Source organism: Diabrotica undecimpunctata, chromosome 1 (assembly GCF_040954645.1).
Source record: "Diabrotica undecimpunctata isolate CICGRU chromosome 1, icDiaUnde3, whole genome shotgun sequence".
Lineage (NCBI taxonomy): Eukaryota > Metazoa > Arthropoda > Insecta > Coleoptera > Chrysomelidae > Diabrotica > Diabrotica undecimpunctata.
Window position 1 is genome coordinate 29,065,142 of NC_092803.1, and position 24,332 is coordinate 29,089,473.

At 33.6% G+C, this 24,332-nt stretch overlaps 1 protein-coding gene across 1 annotated transcript in view; it reads left to right on the forward strand.

The window, feature by feature from the left end:
- Window positions 1–24,332, forward strand: part of m (zona pellucida domain-containing protein miniature) — a 360,187-nt gene that overhangs the window by 275,212 nt on the left and 60,643 nt on the right. The window contains exon 6 of the mRNA XM_072540065.1: window positions 12,434–12,665. Within this exon, the coding sequence (XP_072396166.1) occupies window positions 12,434–12,665 (232 nt within the window). The remainder of the gene's footprint in view (window positions 1–12,433; window positions 12,666–24,332) is intronic.

Here is a 24,332-nt window from a genome sequence, read left to right on the forward strand (position 1 = left end):
ATAACACTCCATCATCTGATCGCAGATATCAACTCCACCTGTCTTTTCGTTGTAAATTTTTATTATGTTTGGACATGGAACCTCTACACAACTAGAACTAGCTTTATACCATCGTTTGACTAAATGTGTGAGTTCTTGGCCAAAAGCCGTAGATGCCATTAAAACGGATTTATTATCTTTCCATTTGGTGATACATCTGTTTTAAATGTAAATCCTTTAAAACGATTGTTCATAATAGTTCCTGTGACATGTATTTGTAGCTCAGATAATTTGAGCAACAATGGTATCGTCGAAAAATATCTGTCGAAGAATACAAAGCTATTAACCGGTAACGTTTCCACTAGCCTAAGAATAACTGACGGTCCGAGTCCCAGTTCTTTATTTCTTAAATTGGTACTTGTTCTTTGATATATTTTAAAATCTAGGATAGTACCATCACTTTTTGATAAAACGAAATTTTTTAAACCCATAGGTCTTGGTTTATTTTTTATATATTGCCGAAAAGCACATCGCCCAAGAAACGGAATCATCTGTTCGTCTATTGAGAATGTAGCTTCAGATTCTCTCTTTAATTCCCGACATCGGCTTCTGACTAAATCGATCATTGGCTGAACTCTCCGAACACGATTATTTTTTTTAATTTCTTCTGTTACCGTGCATACATCCACGATATGAAGATTAACTCTCAATAGGTACAACCTATCTCTTGGAATTGCATCCGCAATTACAGGAAGTTTAAAGCGACTGCTCCAATATAAATGAATTCGAGGGATCTTTAAACAACCCATCACTGCATGGATCCCAAAAATTTTTTTTATTTCTTCAGGAGTTACTTTGGGTTTAAGTTCCCCTCCGTGTTTTTGTAAATAAAATTGTGCAGTACGTTCTGCACAAAGTTGAAAAAATGAGTTTCCTAAATACTTTTCAAAGTAACACCATGGTGTTAAAACTTTAGTGGGAACTGGAAGTATTGTTTCGGGTATATTTTCATTTTTAAATGGATTAGTTCTACACCAATTTAGCATTGATGATTTTTGGAGATTTTGTACAGTACTGGAAACTGCGGAATTATTTTCGTCTCCACTTTCATCAGATTTATCACTTTCTTCAGTCTTGTTATCATCTTTATCAATCTTGTACAGACAAATTCTCCTATTCAGACGGTACCCAGTCGTCATCATCTCCGAGTTTAATTTCCAAATCGGAATCAATTTTATCCAGCAGTTCGTAGATTTCATCTGGATGAGCAGCCAATCTCGCCATGTCAACTTTTCTAGTTGTTCCTGAAAAAGAAACCCTTGTTACCAGTTTTGTTCACTGAATCATTATTTATTTTGTTTTGCATTGTTACACCATTTACTCCGGGCCCACAAAAACGTGAAACACTTCAAAACTTACATTGACACCGCTCACTCCTAGCCCTCACAAGCGTGTTGTTCTTCAAAACACGTTTGTGGATTTGTAACCTCAAATTAGTATTGAATGATTTTGTCTAAATAGGTAAACATACACAATTTGTGACGACTATCCACCAAAATAAATATTTTAAAACAAATAAAAATGTATACTTATCTAGAAGCCATATTAAAACACTTGACAAAAAGTCGTTACCATTCACTCAACAATATCATACGGATCTAAGCAAATTTTCGGTAATCTCCCGCGACAATATGATAGACACGTGCACCCACTATCGTGTCGTAGAGGAGCAACTGGTGCAAAATGATATTTTAAACCTAATGTCACTTATAAATAAGATGCTCTCAATTGTGAGTGTATGGAGCGTAAAGGATAATACTATGTCTATTTTATTTAAATATGTAGTATAGTAACCATATTGTAAATATAGTTTCAATAATTTTTTTTTAGTATTTTTGCCAGTTTCTATGAACACACTTTAACTGGAAACTTAATCTACTGTAAAAAAACTAAGCCCAGATTCGTGATCAGAACACCCCACTTACTATAGGACACCTATTACATTTGAAACACTTTTTGACGAAAAGAAAAAAGAATGTGGGTTTTTTTAAATCATCAATTTTTTATAGCAAAATGTTCAAGAAATATAAGCGAATTAAAACGAAACAAGCGAATACCTGGTCAATGAATCAAAATACAACTCTCTAATCAAACAAACAATTCCAAATACGATGGCTATAGGTTACTTACATACGATGTAAATGACAAATATTTTATTTTATACACATTTAAAGTGAGTTTTTTATTAAAATTTTTTATTTCTTACATTCAACTCGATCATACAATGAAATATCGATGGATTCTTCCATCGCTTGGCTATGCTACAGATTATCATTGCCGAAAACTGTCCAGACATAATCTGTCTACAAGAGACCAATTTAAAACCCCAACAGAAATACAGTCCTAAACAATTCATATGCTTCCGTAAAGACAGGATGCTTGTTAATCATGCTAGTGGTGGTGTTATGACATTAGTAAAAAAATCTTTCGATGCAAATTTATTTTCCATAGTAAGCAATTTAGAAGCTATAGTCATTAAAATTGATTCCATAATGTCATTTTTTCTGTGTAATATCTACATTCCTCCCAACCCACAGGTAAAATATGCAGATATACTGCACCTTATACACCAAATTCCAACACCACGTATAGTCGTCGGTGACTTTAATGGACACAATATAATATGGGGATCTTCTAACACAAATAAGATGGGAAGAATAATAGAAAACCTAATACATAACGTTAATTTAAATTTTCTTAATGAAGGAACCCCCACGAGGTTCAACTCAGCATCAGGAGAATCCTCGGCAATTGACCTAAGTCTCTGTGATCCAATTTTAACTTCTTGCTTATCCTGGGAAGTGTTGTCGTTCATCTACGGCAGCGACCATTACCCCATAAAAATCTGCAATACTAACAGCCTACCAAAACCAAAAGACACCTTTGTCTTAAAATGGAAAACAGGAAAGTCTGATTGAGTGAGTTTTTCACATATATTGATAATTCCGTGGAAAGCTGTGACATAAGTTACTGTGATATCGATAGAACAATCACAAATTTTAATGACGTTACTAAAAAGTGCAGAACTCTACATTCAAAAAACAAAAAAAATTCATAATCATACTCCAGTACCATGGTGGAATAAGGATTGCAAAGAAGCAATACGGCAAAGTAAAAAAGCTCTAAATAGGTTTAAACGGCACAAAACCGAAGAAAGTAAAATATAGTTTAACGAAGTTTAGAAAAGGGTAAAGAAAATTTCCGGTTTAAAGTATTCTTCATCAATTTAAGCTCCTAAAATAAACAATATCATGGACTCTTCTTCACAAGACGTTGCTAAAACTCTTGCTTTCACCTTTGAACAATATTCCTCTAGCGAAAACTATGACATTAATTTTAGGGACTACAAGCTTAAGCAAGAACGCACCATCTTGTCTCTAGAATAATCCCACGAAAACTTCCTATCCAACCTCTTACTATTATAGAACTAAATAACTTCTTACAAGATATGAAAAACTCAAGTCCAGGACCCGACAATATTCCTTTTGTATTTCTAAAGCATTTATCAATCTTAGCAAAACAAAATCTACTGCAAATTTTCAATCAAATTTGGCAACAACGACAATATCCAAAAATGGGCAAAAACCACAATTTTGCCGTTTTTAAAATTCAGAAAGCCTCGACTTGATCCAGAATCATACAGACCCGTCTCTATAACATGTGCCATGGCTAAATTAGTGGAGAAATTAGTCAATGCCCGGCTTATGTGGACACTGGAAAAATCTCATTTCTTCTTAGCAGAACAAAACGGCTACAGACGTAACCGGTCAGTAATTGACAATATCGTAGACTTACAAAGTAATGTCCAAAAATCGTTAGCAATGAATCAAATGTGCATAGCTATTTTCTTCGATATAAAGAAAGCCGTGTTGTGTGAAATACGTGTTGGAGATTCAACATCATTAAAAAATTGCACGCATACAATATTAGAGGATACTCGAATTCTCCGTTACAAAGACAACTGGTATAGTGTTTATGAAAAAATCATCCATTACACCAGTCCTTTATCTCCACAGCATTATCATTCCCTTCCAAAACTCCGTGAAATTCCTTGGTATGTAGCTGGATTAAAAACTTTCCTGGAAAAATCACATACAACACTTGGCGCTAACATGCAACAAAAAAATCAATTCATTTAAAACCGTATTAAATCGTTTCTGGGGTTCTGACTTCTCTACACTACTCCTTCTGTATAAAACACTAATTAGATCCAAACTCGATTACGGTTCAATTGTTTAGGCCTCCGCAACCAAGAGTACCCTAAAACCGTTAGATACAATCCACAATGCTACACTTCGGATCGTTCTCGGAGCTTTTCACACTTCACCCATAGAAAGCTTATATTCCGAAACTGGAGAACTATCATTACAGTATAGGCGGGCACTTTTAGCACTTTCACACGCTTTTTCTATAGCTGCTAATAAGAATCATCAATTCTTCGAAAATACTTTTTCTAAAAATAATCTTGACTTTCTCTTTAATAAACCTCGTACTGGAAAACCTTATTACATACGAGTAAGATCAATTCTAAATAATTTTGACACAACAATCCCAGATGTATTTTACTGTAACATCCAACATCCGACTCCATGGTTAATAAGCATCCCAAATTGCAACACCTCTCTAATAGAGTTCCCAAAAAAATGCAATAACAATATACTAATCAAAAACAAACTAAATGAAATTCTTGAACGAGACTACCTTAACTGCACAAACATCTTTACCGATGCCTCTAAATCTAATGATGGCATTGGTTGTGCATTTGTTACTCCGACATCTACCTTCAAATTTAAACTAGCGCCTAGCTCAAGTGTTTTCACCGCTGAACTGTTTGCTTTGTACCGTGCCCTAAAACATGCAAACCTCTTAAGAATTTCAAAACCTCTGTTTCTCACCTACTTGCTCAGCTCTCTTCTTGCAATACAGCATCTGTATCCTAAACAGCCATTGGAGCAACTAATAAAAACTGAACTACAAATTGCCCAAGAGAACCACATAACTCCTAAATTTATATGGATCCCCTCACATATAGGAATTATCGGCAATGAAGAGGCAGACAGTAGTGCTCGTGATGCAGCAACAGGTGCGGAATCTAAATTGGTGCATGAGAGTGTATGTAAAGATCTCAAAACGTTTTTTAAACAAAAAGTGATTGGTCAGTGGCAGCGGGAATGGTTTCTATCGCAATCTAAATTAAAATCGCTAAAACCAGACACACGACAGTGGAAAACTAGTGCTAGTACACGGTTTATTAAAACGGTTCTAACGCGCCTACAGAACACACTAAGATCACACACTCGTATTTACTTTCGGCCAGTGAACGCCCCCTGTGCGACCTATGTGCTACGCCTCTTACCGTCGTCCATTTGTTAATTGAGTGTCCAAAATACCATAGAGAACGTTCAATAAACAATATACCAAATACTCTACCAGATTTATTAGGAGAAAACTGTCACGTAAAAAACTTATTAAATTACCTAAGGTCAATTAATATTTTGTATCAGATTTAAAGTTTTGTTTACTGAGTAACGCCGCTAATAACCTGTTGGTGGATGCGGCAATGTTTCTTTTTAATAAAAAAAACATTTAAAGTAAGCTTATTAAACTAAAACCGTTTGTGAATTGTAGCAAAATCTGATTCCGTATTTCCTTTTAATTTACACTGCGTATTTGCATCATAGAAAATAGCTGTGTCATCTGCAAAGCTTATAATTTATCTTACCTGTAATATTGAATCTAAATAGATCATTGATGTAAATATTAAAGATAATTGGTCCAAGAGTGTTATTATATCCATAGGATATAATTCTTCACTTACTAATTTCTCTATGTATATAAACATGTTGTGGCCTGTTTAGAAGATAACTTTCTAGGATATTTTATGCAAGCCCACTAATACCATATTGTTTAAGTATATTTAGCAGTATTTTATTTAAAACAGGGTCAAATGTCTTTGATAAATCTACAAACATACAAAGACCTGGTCTTGCATTATCCAGAGCTTTGTAGATGTTAGCTGTTAGAGCACAGATTGCATCTTTAGTGGATTTTTCTTCTTGAAACCCATACTTACATTCAGTCAGTATACTGAATTTAAAAAAAAAAATTAAGTCTTATCTTAATTATTTTTTTAATATTTTGCTTATGTTTGAGATTAGGGTGATACGCCTATAATTTTGACAATATATTTTCTTCGCCAGATATGAATAGCGGTTTAATAAGTCCAGTTTTTAATATATCTGGAAAATGCATAAATTAAGACATAATATTTATTTCGTTAAGGGTTTTGAAATCTGTTTTGTTATTTCTCTTAAAGTTTTAGATCTAATATTATCATGTCCTGTTAACTTTTTATTTTTTAATGATTTTAATATTTCTTCAACCCCATTTTTAGTGGTTGGAAATGGGTATTATATATTTATAAATAGTATTATTTATTTCCAATATTATTTCTCAAAATTCAGTTGGCTCAGAAATCATTTCTGCATATCGTTTTCCCAAATCGGTATTGTAGTATACAATTCCATATGAAATGTCTGTTTTATTAGTTAGTATAGTTAGTATGTACTTTTATCAATTTTATATTTTTGTTTTTAAAGCTGTTTTTTCACAGAATATAAATTTAACCCTGGAACTGCACTGTTGGGCCACAAAAACCCAGAGAGTCATTCATTGCAATGTCACATGCGCATGAGTGGTTTATGTGTGTCATCACTTTATGTAAATTCAGTCTGTCGTAAGCCGAGTTGGAATACGGGTCATTCGCTGCATTTTAGTGAAACAACGAGGTAAGATATTTCCAGAAGTACAAGCATGGGTACCCCGGACCCAAGGGTGATGTTTACGGTAATAATTTTGTTTCAACTTATTTTTATTTATTTTAATATAATGGCGTCAACTAGTAGAGAAAATAGTCGAGTAAAGGCATCAACTAGCAGAGAAAATCGTCCTCCTTTAACTGAGGTAGAGTTACAGAGGGAGGCAGACAATTTATGGGAGAATAAGAGTGAAAACGACATCGTAGACGATATGTTTAGAGGGGACGAGTCTGATAAAGATTACGTTGAAGAGCAACTGTCAGACAGCAACAGTGAACAAAGCGACAATGAAGACGAAATAGTGGATGAACCAGTTAGAAATATTCCTAGTTTTCTGGGGAAAAATGGTCATTGGTGGACCACACAAGCACCAGCAAGACAGGGTCGTACAAGACGAGAAAACATTGTAATACATTTACCTGGCCCCAAAGGAGAAGCGAGCACAGTTTAATCTCCTGAACAATCTTGGAATTTGTTGTTCAACGAACAAATGATAGATGTTATTGTTTTGCACTCAAATGAAGAAGTCATTCGTAAATGCAATGATATTAGACAGCAGTGTTACACAAGACCAGTAACTAGAACCGAAGTGAAGGCTTTCATGGGGCTGTTATGTTTAGCAGGTGCATTACGAGTATCTAACCATAACTTAGATGAACTTTGGTCAGTAAAATTTGGAAATGGAATATTTCGGGCGACGATGTTACAGCAGCGATTCTAATTTATAGCCTTATGTCTGAGGTTTGATTGTAAGGACAGTAGAGCAGAAAGAAAATTAGTGGATAAATTTGCACCTATACGAGAATTATTCGACATTTTTGTGACTAACTGTAAATCGTACTATACACCATACGAATACTGTACTGTAGATAAACAGCTTGTAGGATATAGAGGAAAATGTCCATTTCGAATCTACATGGCTAGTAAGCCTGATAAGTATGGAATGAAAATAATGATGCTAAATGATTCAAAAACATATTATATGCTTAATGCAATTCCATACGTTGGAAGAGTAACCACAGAAAACAATGAATCAGTACCGGCTTATTATGTTCGAAAACTTTCACAACCAATATATGGAACTAACCGAAACTTCACTGTTGATAATTGGTTTACGTCAATTCCCTTAGCTGAACAAATGTTAGAACAGTATCAATTAACTCTCCTAGGTACTTTGAGAAAAAATAAGAGAGAAATACCTGCTACATTCCTCAAAAAAAAAGAAGTAGGTACATCGCTATTTGCTTTTGATAGAAATAAAACTCTTGTTTCATATACTCCTAAACAAAACAAAATTGTTCTTTTGCTGTCAACATTGCATTCTTATGACTCTCTTAATGTCATTACGGGTAAGCCCAATATTATACATTCGTATAATGAAACGAAGGGAGGAACAAATACATTTGATCAGCTCTGCCATTCTTACACTACCTCACAGAAGACCAAACGTTGGCCGCTACGAGTTTTTTTCAATATACTTGATGCTAGTGTAATAAATGCAATGGTTTTGTTTTCTCTCTTAATTCCTCACTGGAAGGAAAGTAGAAACAATAACCGAAAATCTTTTCTAAAGCAGTTAGGAATGAGTCTAATCGAACCATGGTTACAAGAACGATTGACCGTGGCTACTTTACAAAAAACACTGCGGCAAAGAATTTCTGAAATTCTGGGAATTGAAGTCCCCCCACCACAACATGATGTTCATTTACCAAAAAAAGTTTGATGCTGCTTTTGTGCAAAAGGAAAAGATAGAAAAACCAGTTTTGCGTGTTCTGAGTGTCGCAGACCATATTGCATGGAACATAGAGCCCAGCTATGCTGTGAATGCGAACATTAAGATCCAAGGAACTGAAGACCTGGCTAAGAATAACTAAGACTTATATTACCAAAAGAGTTTATTTTTTTGTTACAAGGATAGTTATACAGGTGTATTTTGTAGATGATAATTTCAATTTAATGTTTATTTGTTTTAATAACAATGTTTTATGTTTGAATATTATTTTTGAATTTCAACAAATATATCTCTTTGTAAAATACCACACCATGGTTAAATTTTTTTCTACACATTCTACTAAGATTAGATATTCTCCCAAATCCATTAAATATTCACATTTTCTGTTATTTTGCTAAAAAACAGCTCTGGGTTTCTGAGACCCGAGTGTGAAGTTCATGCCTTAAAAAATAAGTGTGATGTACCAGGGTCAAATATCTCCATAAGTTTTTTGACATAATTTTGTTAGCTCTTCTGCATAAGCTTTTTTATTTTGCTACATTATTTTTATCTAGTTTTGTACCTGTTCTGTAAATTTTTATTATTGTGATGAGTTTTTAGTAATTCGGATAAACCATTTTCATTTATTGATTTAAGTAACGGTGATATTATAGACTATCCATCGGTACTTAGTCAATCAGAAACTAGTCGCACCCAGTATGCTAATTTTCAGATGTGTATGAGCCGCTGTTGGGAAGAGAACACACCCCAAAATGCCAGATTACTTTTCTTATCATCTTCGAACTTCCAGGCTCTTTGCTATATTGGTGTACTGTGTATATTATAATATAAATTTTATTTAAAATATGTGGGGGTCTCAGGATACCTAAACCGTCATTTTCAGATAAAAATACTTTGCACAGATTAAAAATGAAATTGTAACATTGTGTTGAAAAAATATAGCCTCAATATGTCAGGAAATCATCCAAACAAAAAATATTTATATCAAAAAACTTAGAAAGTAGCTCGAAAATAGATTTGTACCTAAAACTTTAAAACTATTCTTGTTAATTACAAAATTTCAAAGCTCAATTATTTAAAAAAAATCTTTATCAAAAATAAAAATTTTATTAAAATAGAATTGATAATTCGCTAAAACAACAAACAAAACGAGCTTCAGATTATAAATTTAATCAGTGTACATGTTCGACAATCATTGAACTAGATTTAACTTAATTTTACAGTCACACAAAATGACATAATAAACCGAAAAATCAAACAAATTAATATGATTGTGTTATCATCATATCGAAATGAAATAATTGGAAATTTAATAAAAGGTAGTGTGCAAAAAATATATTTTTTTTTTCAAACGTCATAAAAGTATTAATTTTGACGTGATTGACAATACGAAAATGTTACTTTTACGCATATACATAAAAGTGGAGCACTTTACGCATCGGAAGTGTAAAAGTTAAAATCTTAAAGGCTTCGTAAACCGCATTCGACTTGGTAGGCAATAATCCTACGGTTACAGTTTTTGCAGTACATAAAATATCTGGAGGAATAGACGATATCGTGGGATCTTTTTAATCAGACATAATACTCGTACTTTTGGGAGACACTAAGCACAAACGTTCACAAAATTTCTTCTTCTTCTTTTTCTTCCTCTTTATAAGCAATTCTGCTTGTTCATTTGCAGATTAATACCTTGCTTTTTCGAAATCTATTTTGTGGCTTGTCTAAATATGATGTTGGGCTAGGGCTGAAGTAGTATCGGAATGTTTGACTGATACAGAATGTTCGAAAATACAGTTATGGATTCGTCGGTTTGTCTGTACTATGTATATACGTGGGCAACTGAAACAAGGTCTTTCGTAGACACCATTATGTTCATTAGGGATTTCTTTTGATGGTGTCACCACATCCCAAAAGGGATTAGGACTTAGGAGGAGGATTGATTTGGGTTTTGTGGTAGCCGTTTTGTAGGAGTGTTTGCCTTATTGAAATGATTTTGGATGACCTGTGATTTTTGTCGCCAAGTCTTATGGAACGGGAAATAAAAGTGTTGATAACTGAAATAAGTTGGGCGGGGTATAATGTGACTGGGCATTGAGATAACGGTTTGTGTAAGTGAGTTACCAGTACATGGAATAGGAAAAACTGTGAGGTTGGTTTTTTCGGAAAAAGAACATCAAGAAATGGCAAAGACGCTTCAGACTCAACTTCCATTCTGAATTTAATACAGGGATGTATTCCATTTAGGTGGGAGAGAAAGAGATCTAATGTGTCTTAACCATGGGGCCAAATGACAAAGGCGTCATCAACGTACCGTAACCAGCAGGTGGGTTTGAGATTTGATGAGGAAATGTTTCGAAATGTTCCATGTAGATATCAGCTATTATGGGGGAGAGAGGGGATCTCATTGGGGCACCTTTGATTTAACGATAGAAAAGATTTTGGAATGAAAATATGTATTCGGCATGCAGTGTTTTATAAGATATAATGTGTCTTGGGGGATTTGATGTTAAGAGTCCAAGATGGAAATGGTTTCATCGGTAGGAATGTTGGTGAATAAAAAAACAATGTCAAAACTAACTAGTATATCTGAGGGTGAAATAAAAATGTTTTTCATCAAAATTAATTAAATGAAAAGAATTTTGATAAAGGACGAAGCGTTTTCGGCTAATGGTTGTAAGGATAAAGCGAGATGTTTTGCCAATTTCTAAGTGGGGAAGTTGTATGCACTGACGATGGCTCTTAGGGGAACATTGTGATCATGGATTTTTGGAAGGCTGTGTATCTTTGGAATTCGGGATGATTTTTCCCTGGGTATAAGAGATTTTTTGATGTCTGAAGGTAGAGTATACTTATTTATGATGGATTTTGTCGTAATAATTAAAAGAGTTGAGAATGACGGTGACATTACCTTTGTCGGCCGAAAAGATGACAATGTCAGGGTTGTTCTAAAGTTCTTTGAGGGGGCGTCTTTCTGAAAGACTGATATTTGACTTAGTCTGAAGGAAGATGAGAAATAGCTTCTTCAGCTTTCGAATTTTCATTTACCTGACCGCGGAAATTTATCCGAACATATATATATATATATATATATATATATATATATATATATATATATATATATATATATATTTAAAAATATATATATATATATATATATATATATATATATATATATATATATATATAATATATATATATATATATATATATATATATATATATATATATATAAATATATATATATATATATATATACATATATATATATATATATATATATATATATATATATATATATATATATATATATATATATATATATATATATATGAATGTACATGTATATGTATATTACAAACCTTCAGGTATCCATGAAATTTTTAACGCAGACTAGAAATATTTCTTGTATACCGCAGCGACTCATTACTTTTAAAATGCAGTATCTAAAATTATATAAAAAAATATGGAAATTATTCATGAAAACATACATTTTGGTAGTTTGTCAGTAACTGACATATTTGTTTTTGAAAATTCCAATAATCTAATCCTAATAAATTTATTTTGTTTATATTTTTTTCAAGTATCTTGTAAATATTTATGTAAAAAAAATTTGTTGATACGAAAAGAGTTTTTTAGACTCTACCTTTTTAAAATTGAAATGAATATAAATATTAAGATCAAAGTATGGGAAAAATTTTAAAATAGAAATAATTGTTTTATTCGTTTATTTTATAATTTATGTGGTGGATTTCCTAGAAAATAATAAAAAATGCGAAAATTCAGTTTATAGAATATATCACAAATAAATCAACTTCATATGAGTAAATATCCTATTTTCTATTAGACTTTCAGACCCTCCTGACCAGAACGTCGACGACGAGGACTTGCTGTACGAAGAAGTCCTCATGAAGGATGACGGCGGTTCGTCGTCGGATAGTAAGGTAGCTGGTGCAGTGAAGTTGTCACTGAGCGGTAGTCATCTAGGAAATAACAGAATACAGTCCAAGAAGAAGCCGGATGAAGCAGTAGATTCGAGCGAGGAGACAGAACCTGATCTAACGGGAATGTCGGATAAGGTATGATGTTTATATGTATATACTCGGACAGTGGTGGTACTTATGTGATAATATTAAGTTAGCTATGTTTTAAAATAGGTAATATTAATTGGATCAGTTATAAGTACCAAAATATGCTCTTTTAGGAAGAATATTGATAATTTGATTTAAAACTACTTTTTTCTTGCATTACTGTAAACGTTTTTACATGTAGAAGAATTAGGAATTTTCTATTAAAAACAAATAAAGTTTCTAAAAGTTCTAGTTTGATTAGAAAACGTTTGTGAGAAAAACAACAGATATGAATTTTCAAATGAATATATTTCATAATGAATAGGATTTTGTTGACAGTAATTTGTAGACACAAAAGTAATTTTTCTTTTTCATTTTAGTCCTAGTTGAGCCTCGAGCTTTTTCAGTCTATTTCGCTAGACGTTTTTGTTCATCGCCTGCCGTTACTAGATCGCTGGCTGCTGCAGTCTTAATCTATCTCAACTCTAATTTTCTACTGGTACCACTAATAGGGTTTAGCTGGGTGGGTCATTTTCATTTGCTCTTGACACATGTTCAGTCACACACTTAAAGGGTTGTGTTTTTGAGAAAGGGGTGAATTTGCTCATATGCAATGAGATGCATTTGGATAAATGCTATGAAGTTTTCGTACATATACATCTACAGAAAAATTGTTCAAAATTAAATTTCTACACACACACACTCACACACAATTTGTAAAAACCCCAGCTCCGAGTGACATGTGTGTTTCAATGGATCAGTGGGACCCACATGTTTGAAGATCAAACCGGTCATACTCCTTAATGGATCGGTACCTTTCTGGTACCGTACTCATCAAACGAATGAGGAGGCTTTTGTACTGAGCGTTACTTGGGATGCCCTGAGTAATGGGCCATCCTCTGTTTTCCTTTGTGCGGGATTTTGGACTTGTGTCCCAAAAGTGTGTTCTGGACAGATGTCCGGATTTTTGTGTGCTCGGTCACTCAGCCGCGGAATTGGTAAATTCTCCCTGCCGGCTGAGTGCCCAAAAGGTCTGGTCACCGAGTTGGTGCTTGTCGCATGTGACCTCGATGCTTAGGTTTCGCGACTGTAGGTAGTTTGACCTACCTGAGGGGCTGTTTTGCCTTAAGGGCAATAGCTTCAGGGACGTCTTTATGTTTGTGCCTCAGAATTCACTTGGTGTAATTGTATCGTTGGCATAACTGCTGTAACAGAGGATCGTAAGTAAAGGTTAAGATGAAATAATATTAGAGAGAAAGTAGCAATCAGTGGGACGTACACTCTTAGGCTTATACGGCCATCACTCATCCCGTGTATTTAGTTTTTGGTATTTATCTTTTACAGTAAAACTGATTAGTAAAATAAAACATAGACTATCTCAATTTTTTTAATCTTCTGGGTTATCTCTATATCCTGCTACCTGCTGCCTATGCCGTCTATGTATCGTCCTTACGTTTTCGTTATAGTCTTTCAACTCTCTTAATAATCTGCTGGAGTGGTTTCTAAGGCTGTTGTATATCTCGTGTGCTCTTTCGTCCATTGTTATCAGGATTCGCTTTTATTGTGAATTCCCAAATACGTATCTTCATAGGCCATACTTAGAAATATTTAGAGTCAAGTTAGTGTTGGCAAAATTATGCAGTTTGCCATCTTAATCTTTGTTTTAAATCTCAGTTTACTCTTTCAACCTATTAGTAATGAGAGTTGACTCGTGAGTGCCTTAGCTTTGTTGACCATTTGTTTTACGTGCTCTGTGAAGGTCAGCTTTTTATCCAACGTTATGCCTATATATTTCGCTTGGTTTGACCATTCGATTGGGATGTCGAATATGGATAGTACTTCATTTGGTCTACCTTTTTTTTTTTCGGTACATGACGGCCTGTGTTTTGTCAGGGTTGACTTTCCTCTGCACACACCGTGCTCTTTGTAGGTGTCTCATAGCTAGATCTGGGTTACTACTGCTAGTAGCTATCGCTGTATCATCTGCGTACAGGCTTAGCATCGAACTGGGTCCAGATGGTATGTCTGTCGTATATATGGTTTAGAGTTATGGCGGCAGCACCAATCCTGGTGGCACACCAACTTCCATAGTCCTGACTTCGGACAGGATTGGCTCTATCCAAACTCTGAACCTTTTGTCCGCTAGGTATGACGAAAGAAGACAGGTCATTGCTCAGCTATAAACATACTGGCTTATGTTATACAGCAGGCTTTCGTGCCATACTCTATCGAAAGCTTTATTAACATCTGGATAGGCTGCTGCTGTATATTTTTTTTCATCGAACTCTTTCGTGACATATTCTGTAAATTCAAACTATGCGATATTGTTCCGATTGTTTGTGATTCTTTTTTCGGTCTAGTCAGTATGCCCAGCTGTATGATTTTGCTTATAGCTGGTTATAAGACTATTGGTTAATAGTTTTGTGGAAACGTGTCATTTTTGTCTGGTTTTTCGATCATTACTACGTGAGCTTCCTTTCATCTGTCAGGAAAGTATCTTAGTTTTAGGATGTTGTTGATTATATTTACATCATTATACTATTGCCTTTGGCTGGCACATTTTTCAGAGCTCTGTTCGTAATGTTGTCCTGGAGCTTTCTTGGCATCGGCACACTTAATCACTTGTCTAATTTCTTCAAGGAAGGTGTAAGTTATACCTATGTTTCTGTACCTTCCTTCTTTTTAAATTCTTATATCTTCTTTCTACCTCTTCTGTGAAGTCTAAATCTTCATCAGGATAATGATTCTTCAAAAATATTCTTTCTAGCGTGTTTTTCATTATTTCCGCTTTGTCTGTTTCTGTGTATACTATTTCATTTTCTCCATGTAGGGGTGGAAGTTTTTTTGTCTTTTTTTAATATTTTTAATGTACCACTGCATATACCTAAAACTACGTTGTAAAGACTTATAGAACAATTTAAAAAAAAGTGGCAAACTTTGAAAAATCGTATCTCTAATAATGTGAATTTTATAGACTTTTACCATCTTTTTTACAATCATTTTGAAGAAGAACAACCATAGTTTTTTTTTTCGTAAAGCAATGCCTATACCTATACTTCAGTGAACCAAAGTTATGAGACAAAACAGAAAAATCACGTGTGTTCGTATTTCATTTGCTTCATTTTTTGAATATATTTTTGTAAAAAAATATATTTTTAACTTTAATAATAGGTTACAATAAATTTTTAACAATTTATTTTTTTGTAGATGTATATGTACCAAAACTGCACAGAATTCACCCAAATATAACCTAGTGCATAGTGACACTGTGCGGTTTTTTTAAATTTGTGAGTCCATTGACCATACGAAATAATAAAACCCATTTAACGTTGTATTTCCTTTCTAAAGTACACAATTAATAACCTATAAAAAATACTTACGCTCTTTTTTATGCCAAGTGTTAAATAAGTTGAAATTTACCAAAGTGAAGTATATGAACAAAACAAATTAAGGTTGGAATGGTAGCTAAATAAATAAGAGCTTTGAATGATTTTTAGTTTTACAGTAACTCTCGCATGTTTATGCAACTAAAAAACGTTTCGGAGGTTAACGATAATGTGGCGACAATAACTTCAAAATTTCCGTGTTGCAGTGGCTCTTAAATCATCGGCTCACTTTCACGTTGACAGGAACCTTGTTATTTGTTATAATTATGATCTTCGTACTGATAACAGTCATTGTGTAAATGTATTTAGTTGAAAGTGTCGTAATTATGTTGTCCTTCATACAAATATAAAAAATAAAATGAATCAGCACTACTAGCCCCATAAAGAAAATTTATTCAACAATAGCTTCAGAAGAATTATAATCTAAAATTGCTAATCAATGTTCAGTATTATAGAAAAACAATCTACAAAATTATAAATAAACCAATTCTATTGGTATTTTCATTAAAATTAAAATTAAACCAAATTTGATTAATTTAATTAGGTTCTATTTATTAGTAGGTAATATTATTCACATCAATAAATATATACAGTCGTCAAAGATTTGACTTCTAAAAATTACAAGAATTACAAACAAGTTAAATTTTGGTAAATCATCAATTATTGGCCTCCAAAAAATACAAAAAATTTAACACTTGTATTGGGGGGAGGGGTCGGATAGAAAAAAATCGATTTACCGAGAATTTGTACACTGTAGAAAAAATGTTTCAAATAAAAAATGTAACTGATAATTTTTAAGAAAAATGTTTATTATCACTTTTTATAAGCACTAACCGTTCTCTCAGAAACAATGTTTGAAGCGACCGGTGATTTTAAATGTCAGTTACAACATCTTCTGATTAGAGTATCCTATCGACAAAAATCAAAATTAATTTTAAAGGTGGAGAGTGCAGCTTTTGATGGCGGTTCTTCATTAAATCGATGAAATTCCATATAAATCAATTATGGGCTAAGAAATATCTACATGGAATGTTGGAAGCTTATTTTCAGCATCAGATTCTAGTAAATATATGGCTTAGAGTAATTAACAATCATTTATTCGGTTCATATTTTCTCCCACAATAACCAACAAGCAAATCTTGTTTGAGTTTACTACATAAAAAGTTACCTATTATTTTTAAAGAAAATTCTCTAAAATTGAGAAAACACTTTAATATACGTAATTACTTAGATACAGTAGATATATTTTAATCGTCTAATAGGTAGGGGTGGTACAAAATATTCACCTGCTCGATCGCCGAATTTATTCCTTTATATTTTTATCTTTGGAGTTTTCTTAGCTCATTCCCCTTCCGTGAAGTCGGTGACTCAAGGAATCGAGTTATAAATGGTTGTGAGAGAACAAGAAATACTTTTTTTAAGAATAGAAATACAAGAAATTAGGAATATTGGCGCACATAGGACAATTAATAAAAAAAAGAGTTTGATCTTATTCCACGCCTAAAGTAGATAATTTTGAATATTTTTTGTAGCTTTGGGCCAATTATAAAATTTAATCAGTGTTACTTTTCTTATTCAAAAAATTAATTGAAAGTAATATTGTTACTAAACATTTCCAAATACTAATAATATAACTGAAGTAAGGATCACATTACATACTTACAATTAATTAATGTACTTTTTAGGACGATAAAATATAGACTACTTACTTTACTTAACATTTTTTATTTATTCAGTGTCCTATACAGTATACATAATATCGCAAGCTACAATATATTGTTCATGTTTCGATTCTCAAAATTTGATTATTTTACTAGATGATGCATTGTTACAGTCAAAGAGCTGCCTACAGCTTATAGGAACAATACTGTACGTTACTTCCTATTCCCTGACAAAGCCTCTACGGCTCTTTGTTTATAGGAACAGTCTTGCCAACTTTTCTACATCTAAAGAACGAGCTCTTTCATGTTTAATACTAATTAAACTGAGATCACACAGTCTAGTATTGGACATAGAATTCCATAAGTAGTTTTTTATTATTTTTAGTTTAGAAAAAGACCTTTTACTACTTGCAATAGTTACGGGTAATGTAAGAAACAGTATTAATGCTGTACTTACGTGTGGCACACTTGATGTAATAAATTTATTCCTAATCAATAGATAAAATATGCAATATCAGCTAAGTGGCTGATTTTGCATATTTTATTACTTTTGATATCGTCTTTGACTACACTTCTAAAGCAAATTACTTCATTGACCAAAGCACAAGTCACATCAGACTTATATTTTTTACAAAACTCAGAGGCTGACTTTGAAAGTTCTTCATCAGAAAATGTAATAAATTATCTGGGTTTAAAACACTGAACGTGTCAGTTATACATACCATAGATTTAAACCTTTCGGTTAACTGTGAAATAAGAATATCAACAGCTCTCAAAAATACCTTAACTTTACAGCAATGCCCAGAATCACTAAACTCATAGTCACTAGAAAGTTCGTCCAAAAAAGTGTTTACTTTTCTTTTGCGTTTGAAGGTCATTAAGGAATTTTTTTTAAACACAAAACCACATCAATCGCGCAAGGTTATTAGTGGATATAACAAATACATGAAATATTACATTAAATAAAATTGAATAACTTGATGTCTTTTAAATAGCTTAACACTGTCGAAATTTTTTTGGTGAGAACTGTCACATCATCTGTGAATCCGTGGGATCTTCTTTTTTCCTTGAACTGAGGACAATCAAGCAGGATGTGTTTCACAGTCAGTGGGTTAGAGCAGCTGGAGTAGATAGGTAGTGGTTCTTTTGTTATTGGATATTTGTGTGTTAAGGCAGTATGGCCAATTCTTAAACGATTAATAATGACTTGGTTTCTTCTGTTTAAACAAGTTTCGAGGACATCAGTTATTTTTGGGCAAATTACATTTAATTTAGTACCTAATTTTTTTCCAATAATTTTGCCAAGTAATAATACAGTGGATTTTAACCAGGTTTTTTAGATCGGATGTCTTCAATTTTGCAGGATGTTTTGGGTTCATTCGACTTTTGTTAGCCAGTAGGGCTGCTTTTTCATTTCCGTAAATACCTGTATGTGAAGGTACCCAAATAAAAGCCGCTTCCTTTCCTAATGATCGAAATTTTTCTAGTTTGTTTTTTATACTATGTATAATAGGGTTGTTGGTATATATTTTTTTCAGTGCCAGTAATGCATTTAATGAATATGTTATGATAATGCACTTCATCTTTCTACTCTTTTCGAAGAAGATTAGGGCTTTTAAAATAGCTGTAGCCTCACCTGTTAGTATACTGCAGTTGGTTGGTATCGATATGCTATAAGAATTTTCTTTACAGTAGTAGGCAGCAGCGTGACCATTTGGAGTTTTAGAGGCATCGGTAAAGATTTGCAAATAATTAGGATAGTGGTCTAGAATTTCCATGAATAGAGATTTAATTATTGTGGAATTTGTAGTTGATTTGGGATACTTGGTAAGTGTTACGTCAATAGTTAGTGGGTGGCTTGTCCATGAGTGATAGTTTGCATTTATATTTAGCAATACATTGAGATGATTCATATCGAAAGTTGTGAGCTTTATTCTTTCTATGAGGGGTGTAGAGTTTTTGGTCTTATTGTTAGGAGGAAGTCCAGGGTTGCAGATGTGGAAAAATACAGGATGCTGTTTCTGGGATGATATCTTTGCAATGTAGTTCAAGGATAGTTGCTGTCGTCTTATATGTAAGGGAGGTTTTCCAGTTAGAACTTGCATACTACTAACCGGACTAGTTTTAAAAGCTCCCAGTGCTAATCTCAAAGCTGTAGATTGAATACTGTTTAGTTTTTTAGAGTGGTTTTACATACAGCATCGTAACATATGCAACCATAGTCGGTTTTAGTTCTTATTAGCGATTTGTAAAGCCTAATTAATATTTTATGATCAGCACCCCAAATTTTGTTGGATAATATTTTGAGTATATTTAAACTCTTTTGACAGGAAAGCTGTAGTTTATTTATGTGCGAATTCCAATTTAAAGTTCTCTCAAAAGTTAGACCTAGAAAGTTTATTTCTTTTGACTATTCTAAAGTAAATTATTTAATGTTAGACTAGTTGTGAGGTGGGTTTTATTTTTATTAAAAATAATGTCGCGTGTCTTTTCAATAGAAAAAACAAGTCATTAAAGAATCAATATTTCACTTGGCAGCTAACTTTATGGCTTGATATAGGACATCGTCGAAATCTCCTCGCAGTTCGCTTAGTCTTTAGACACTTCTGAAGGGGATTCAGAACATAGGATCTCTGTAGGGTTTTCGATGTAATCTGGATTCTTTCTAAAATTCGACTTTGAAACACTAACATCAAAAATGAAATGAAGACATGTGCTTCATAAGACCATTTGCTTCTGCAACTTTATTGTTCTTGTTTACAGTCAAAATTATTTTTGTTAGACACTTCAGCACCGCTACAAAACTTACACTGATTGAGAGCAAAGCGTCGTACCTCGACGACCACCTAGTAGGACAGAGTTTTTTTAACGTTAACTTGATAACACAGGAGTCGGATAATTTTTTTAAACATTGCCATCTTGGTAGGCTTTGGCAGAAAAATACGTATATGCTGTTTATTGTATCTGAGAATAATGAAATCTCTGAAATCGATTTCACACTGTCATTTAAAACTAAATTTGAATTGTGACTAGCATAATGAACATACTTAGCGTTAGAAGGCTTTGATTTTATTCTGGTCTGCATGATTATCATCTTTGGCTCTACAACCCTGTGTAGGTCTTGGCCTGTTTAAGAATTAGTCTCCATTTCCCCCTATCTTTCGCCCTGGATTTCCAATTTCTGACACCTAGATTCCTCAAGTCATCTTCGAATTAAGTTTTAAATCTAGATCTTGGCCTGCGTCTCTTCCTGGTTCCTACTGGCTTTTGATATAATACCTGTCTTTGGGGGTTGTCAGTGCCCATTCTTTTAAGGTGTTTTAGCCACCTTAGTGTATTAATTTTAATAGACCGGACGATATTGCATTTTTCATAGCATTAATACAACTTAAAATTGTAACGCCTGCGCCATATACCGCTTTCTTGTACTCCTCCGTATATGTGCCTAAATATTCTTTTTTCAAAGCGGCCCAACAGTTCTTCGTCGCTTTTTACCATAGTCCATGTCTCTGAAGCGTATGTCAGGACAGGTTTAATAAGAGTTTCATATATTAGTATCTTGGTTTTTCTGCTAATTATGTGTGATGTTAAGAGCTGCTTTAGTCCAAAGTAAGCTCAGTTCGCCAGGTATGTTCTTCTCTTAATTTCTACGCCTACTAGGTTGCTCTTATTTAGTTGTATTTCAAGATATATAAACTCCGAGACTCCTTCGAATGTGTGTGCTTCTGTCACCAGATCTTGTGGTGCCGCTATTTGTGCGCTGTTCGTGACCTTCATGTATTTTGTTTTGGATACGTTGACCTGCAGTCCCGTTGTCTTCGCAGCTTTTTCTAATGTTTCAAAAGCCTGTATCAGGTCTCTTTTTGTCCGTGTTACTATGTCAATGTCATCTGCGTTGGCCGATATCTGTACTGTCTTCTATTGATGATCGTACCTCTGGTTGTTATGTCCAATTTCTCTATTCCTCTTTCTAGCGCGATGTTAAACAATAGGCACGATAGACTGTCTCCCTGACGTAGTCCAGTATGTGTTTGAAAAGACCTTGACACTTTGTTTTGTACCTTGAATTTGCACTCAACTTTCGAAAGAGTTGCCTCTACCAAATTTGCCTGGTCTGCAGTCCTGTGTAAAATCCACTTATGACAGAAGCGCTATCATATCCCTGATCTCGACACTTATTAAAAATTATTTTCTTTTCTTCTATAAATTTAACTAGAAGCTCCTCTAGTCCTTCGGCTGACTGGTCTAGTACTTGCACAAAGCCTAAAAAGGATTCAATTATTTTAAATTTATCAACCATTATACTGGTTTGTATAAAATATATCATCTTAAAATTATTGATAACTGATCAATTTAAAAAAAAATGAGACTGTTGATTATCAGTCAATATTTCAGTCAAAATCTGATGAGACATCAAATAAATAAGTTCGTTTTGAATTGAAGGGCTTGAATTGAAGTATTTTACCCTACTATCTTCGGTTTCCAGCTGATTCTTTAAAATAAGGTCGTATCTAGAACGGAGAACAATAATATTCAGCAAATTTCCTGACTCAAGTTGAACATTTTTTATGCTTTCAGATCGAAGCCCTCTGAAAGCTAGATTACAGGTTGATATTGTTATGATAACATCACAAATTCTCTTTATTACTTTAACCCGTTTTTCTTCTTTGTCATTTTGATATCTCTGATATTTTTTCTTGTTTCATAAGCGATACATGCATTAATATGACAGTAACTCAATTCGTGGTCTTTAATTTTTATTGACAGATTACCCCAATTACTGATTTTTTCCGTAGTCCATGCATTGTTAAATTTTTTATCAAGTCTGTTAGCAAACAACCAACATGGTTTACAATACACTGCATTTAAAGACGGAGAGTAGCAAAGCCAAAAGCGCTAAATTTTTTGACCAGTTTTTGTTTCGAAAAAATAATAATCTTTTGAAAAAGATCTATTTGTTTGAATGTCTTTAGAGAATGGCCCTTGAGGTCTACATGGTTCGAAGTTCAAGATACGAGATTTCAATTCATCTTTATTTATAATATCTTCTGAGAAAAGAGCTATGTCTGTATGCTCTACTTCATCATTACAGAATATACCTATGATATCATTATTTTCTTGTACTAGACTACTGTAGGTACTACTTACGCCAGTTGCTGGTGTAGAAAGAGCGATATATGTAATTTTTAAATCAGCAGGCTTACTCACGTTTTGGTGAACTTCTGAATTATGGTTATTGGCAAGAAAATTCAATACGACGATCTCTTTTGTCGTGAATATTTTGCCTCCACTCTCACATGCACTTTCACCAACACAATCGTCACCTGATTGACTTTCAGAAGTATCAGCAAAATCCCGTTTTTTAAAAACATGTCAATCAATGGTAGATTTTTCACTTTTTCATCATCTTATTTTTTCCTTTTTCGGAATCTTCACCACTAGGTTTTTTTTATTTCCCTCCATTTTGTTCAGTATATTATAACAAAATCCACGAAAACGCACAAATAAACGGTCAACTAATTTCAATTGTGTAACAAATACACCGACAAAATTTGTTTTGTATTTTTATGAAACAAATAACACTACTGAACCGTACGATCGTACAACAAGGACTGACAGGAACACGTGGTCGTAGTAACTAAAATAATGCTGAAAGGTTTTACCTGAATATCTTTGTAGCTAACAACCATAAATAAACAAAAGCAGTTGTGATGAGAAAGTGATAAGCACAGATGTGCACCGTCGCGCCGAGGAGATAAGATAACGATAATAGTAAACAAAAGAGTCACCAACATTCTGTTGTGACTATTACGGAATAAAATACCACGAATATTTTTTTTACAATTATTTTCGATAGCAACAAATTAGAACACAGCAAAAGTAAAACACAGTTCGGTTTTAGATGCGGTTTTGGAACTCGAGAGCCGCTCTTTTCAATACAAGTCTTGATTCAAAAATGTCTGGATCAACAGAAAGATGTTTACGCTTGTTTTATCGACTATGAGAAAGCATTCGATACTATCAAACATGACAAACTCATAGAACTATTACATCTTACAAGACTTGACACTAAGGATATTCAGATTATAAAAAATCTATATTGGAATCAAACAGCCCACATGAAGAATGGACATATGGTGAGTGAAAACGTAACCATTTCGAGAGGGGTTAGACAGGGCTGTATTCTTTCGCCACTGCTTTTCAACCTGTACACGGAACAAATATTTCTAGAGGCACTGGAAGAGTACAACGAGGGCATCAAGATTAATGGCGTACCAATAAGTAATTTTCGATATGCAGATGATACTGTTATACTGGCGGATAGTATCGAAGATTTACAGATGATGCTAAGTAGAGTAAATACAACTGGCAACTAATTTGGACTGAAGATCAATAGAAAGAAAACTACATTTATGGTGATCAGTAAAAAGAACACTCAACATATCGACCTGAATATTGAAACCGATCGTATTGAAAGAGTACACCGATTTAAATATCTGGGATATACAGTAAATGATAAGTGGGACCTAGATGTAGAGATTAAGATCCCAATTGAAATAGCAAGATCCAAATTCATCAAAATGACAAAGCTCTTAAGCAACCGCCACCTAAGCGTTAACCTTCGATGG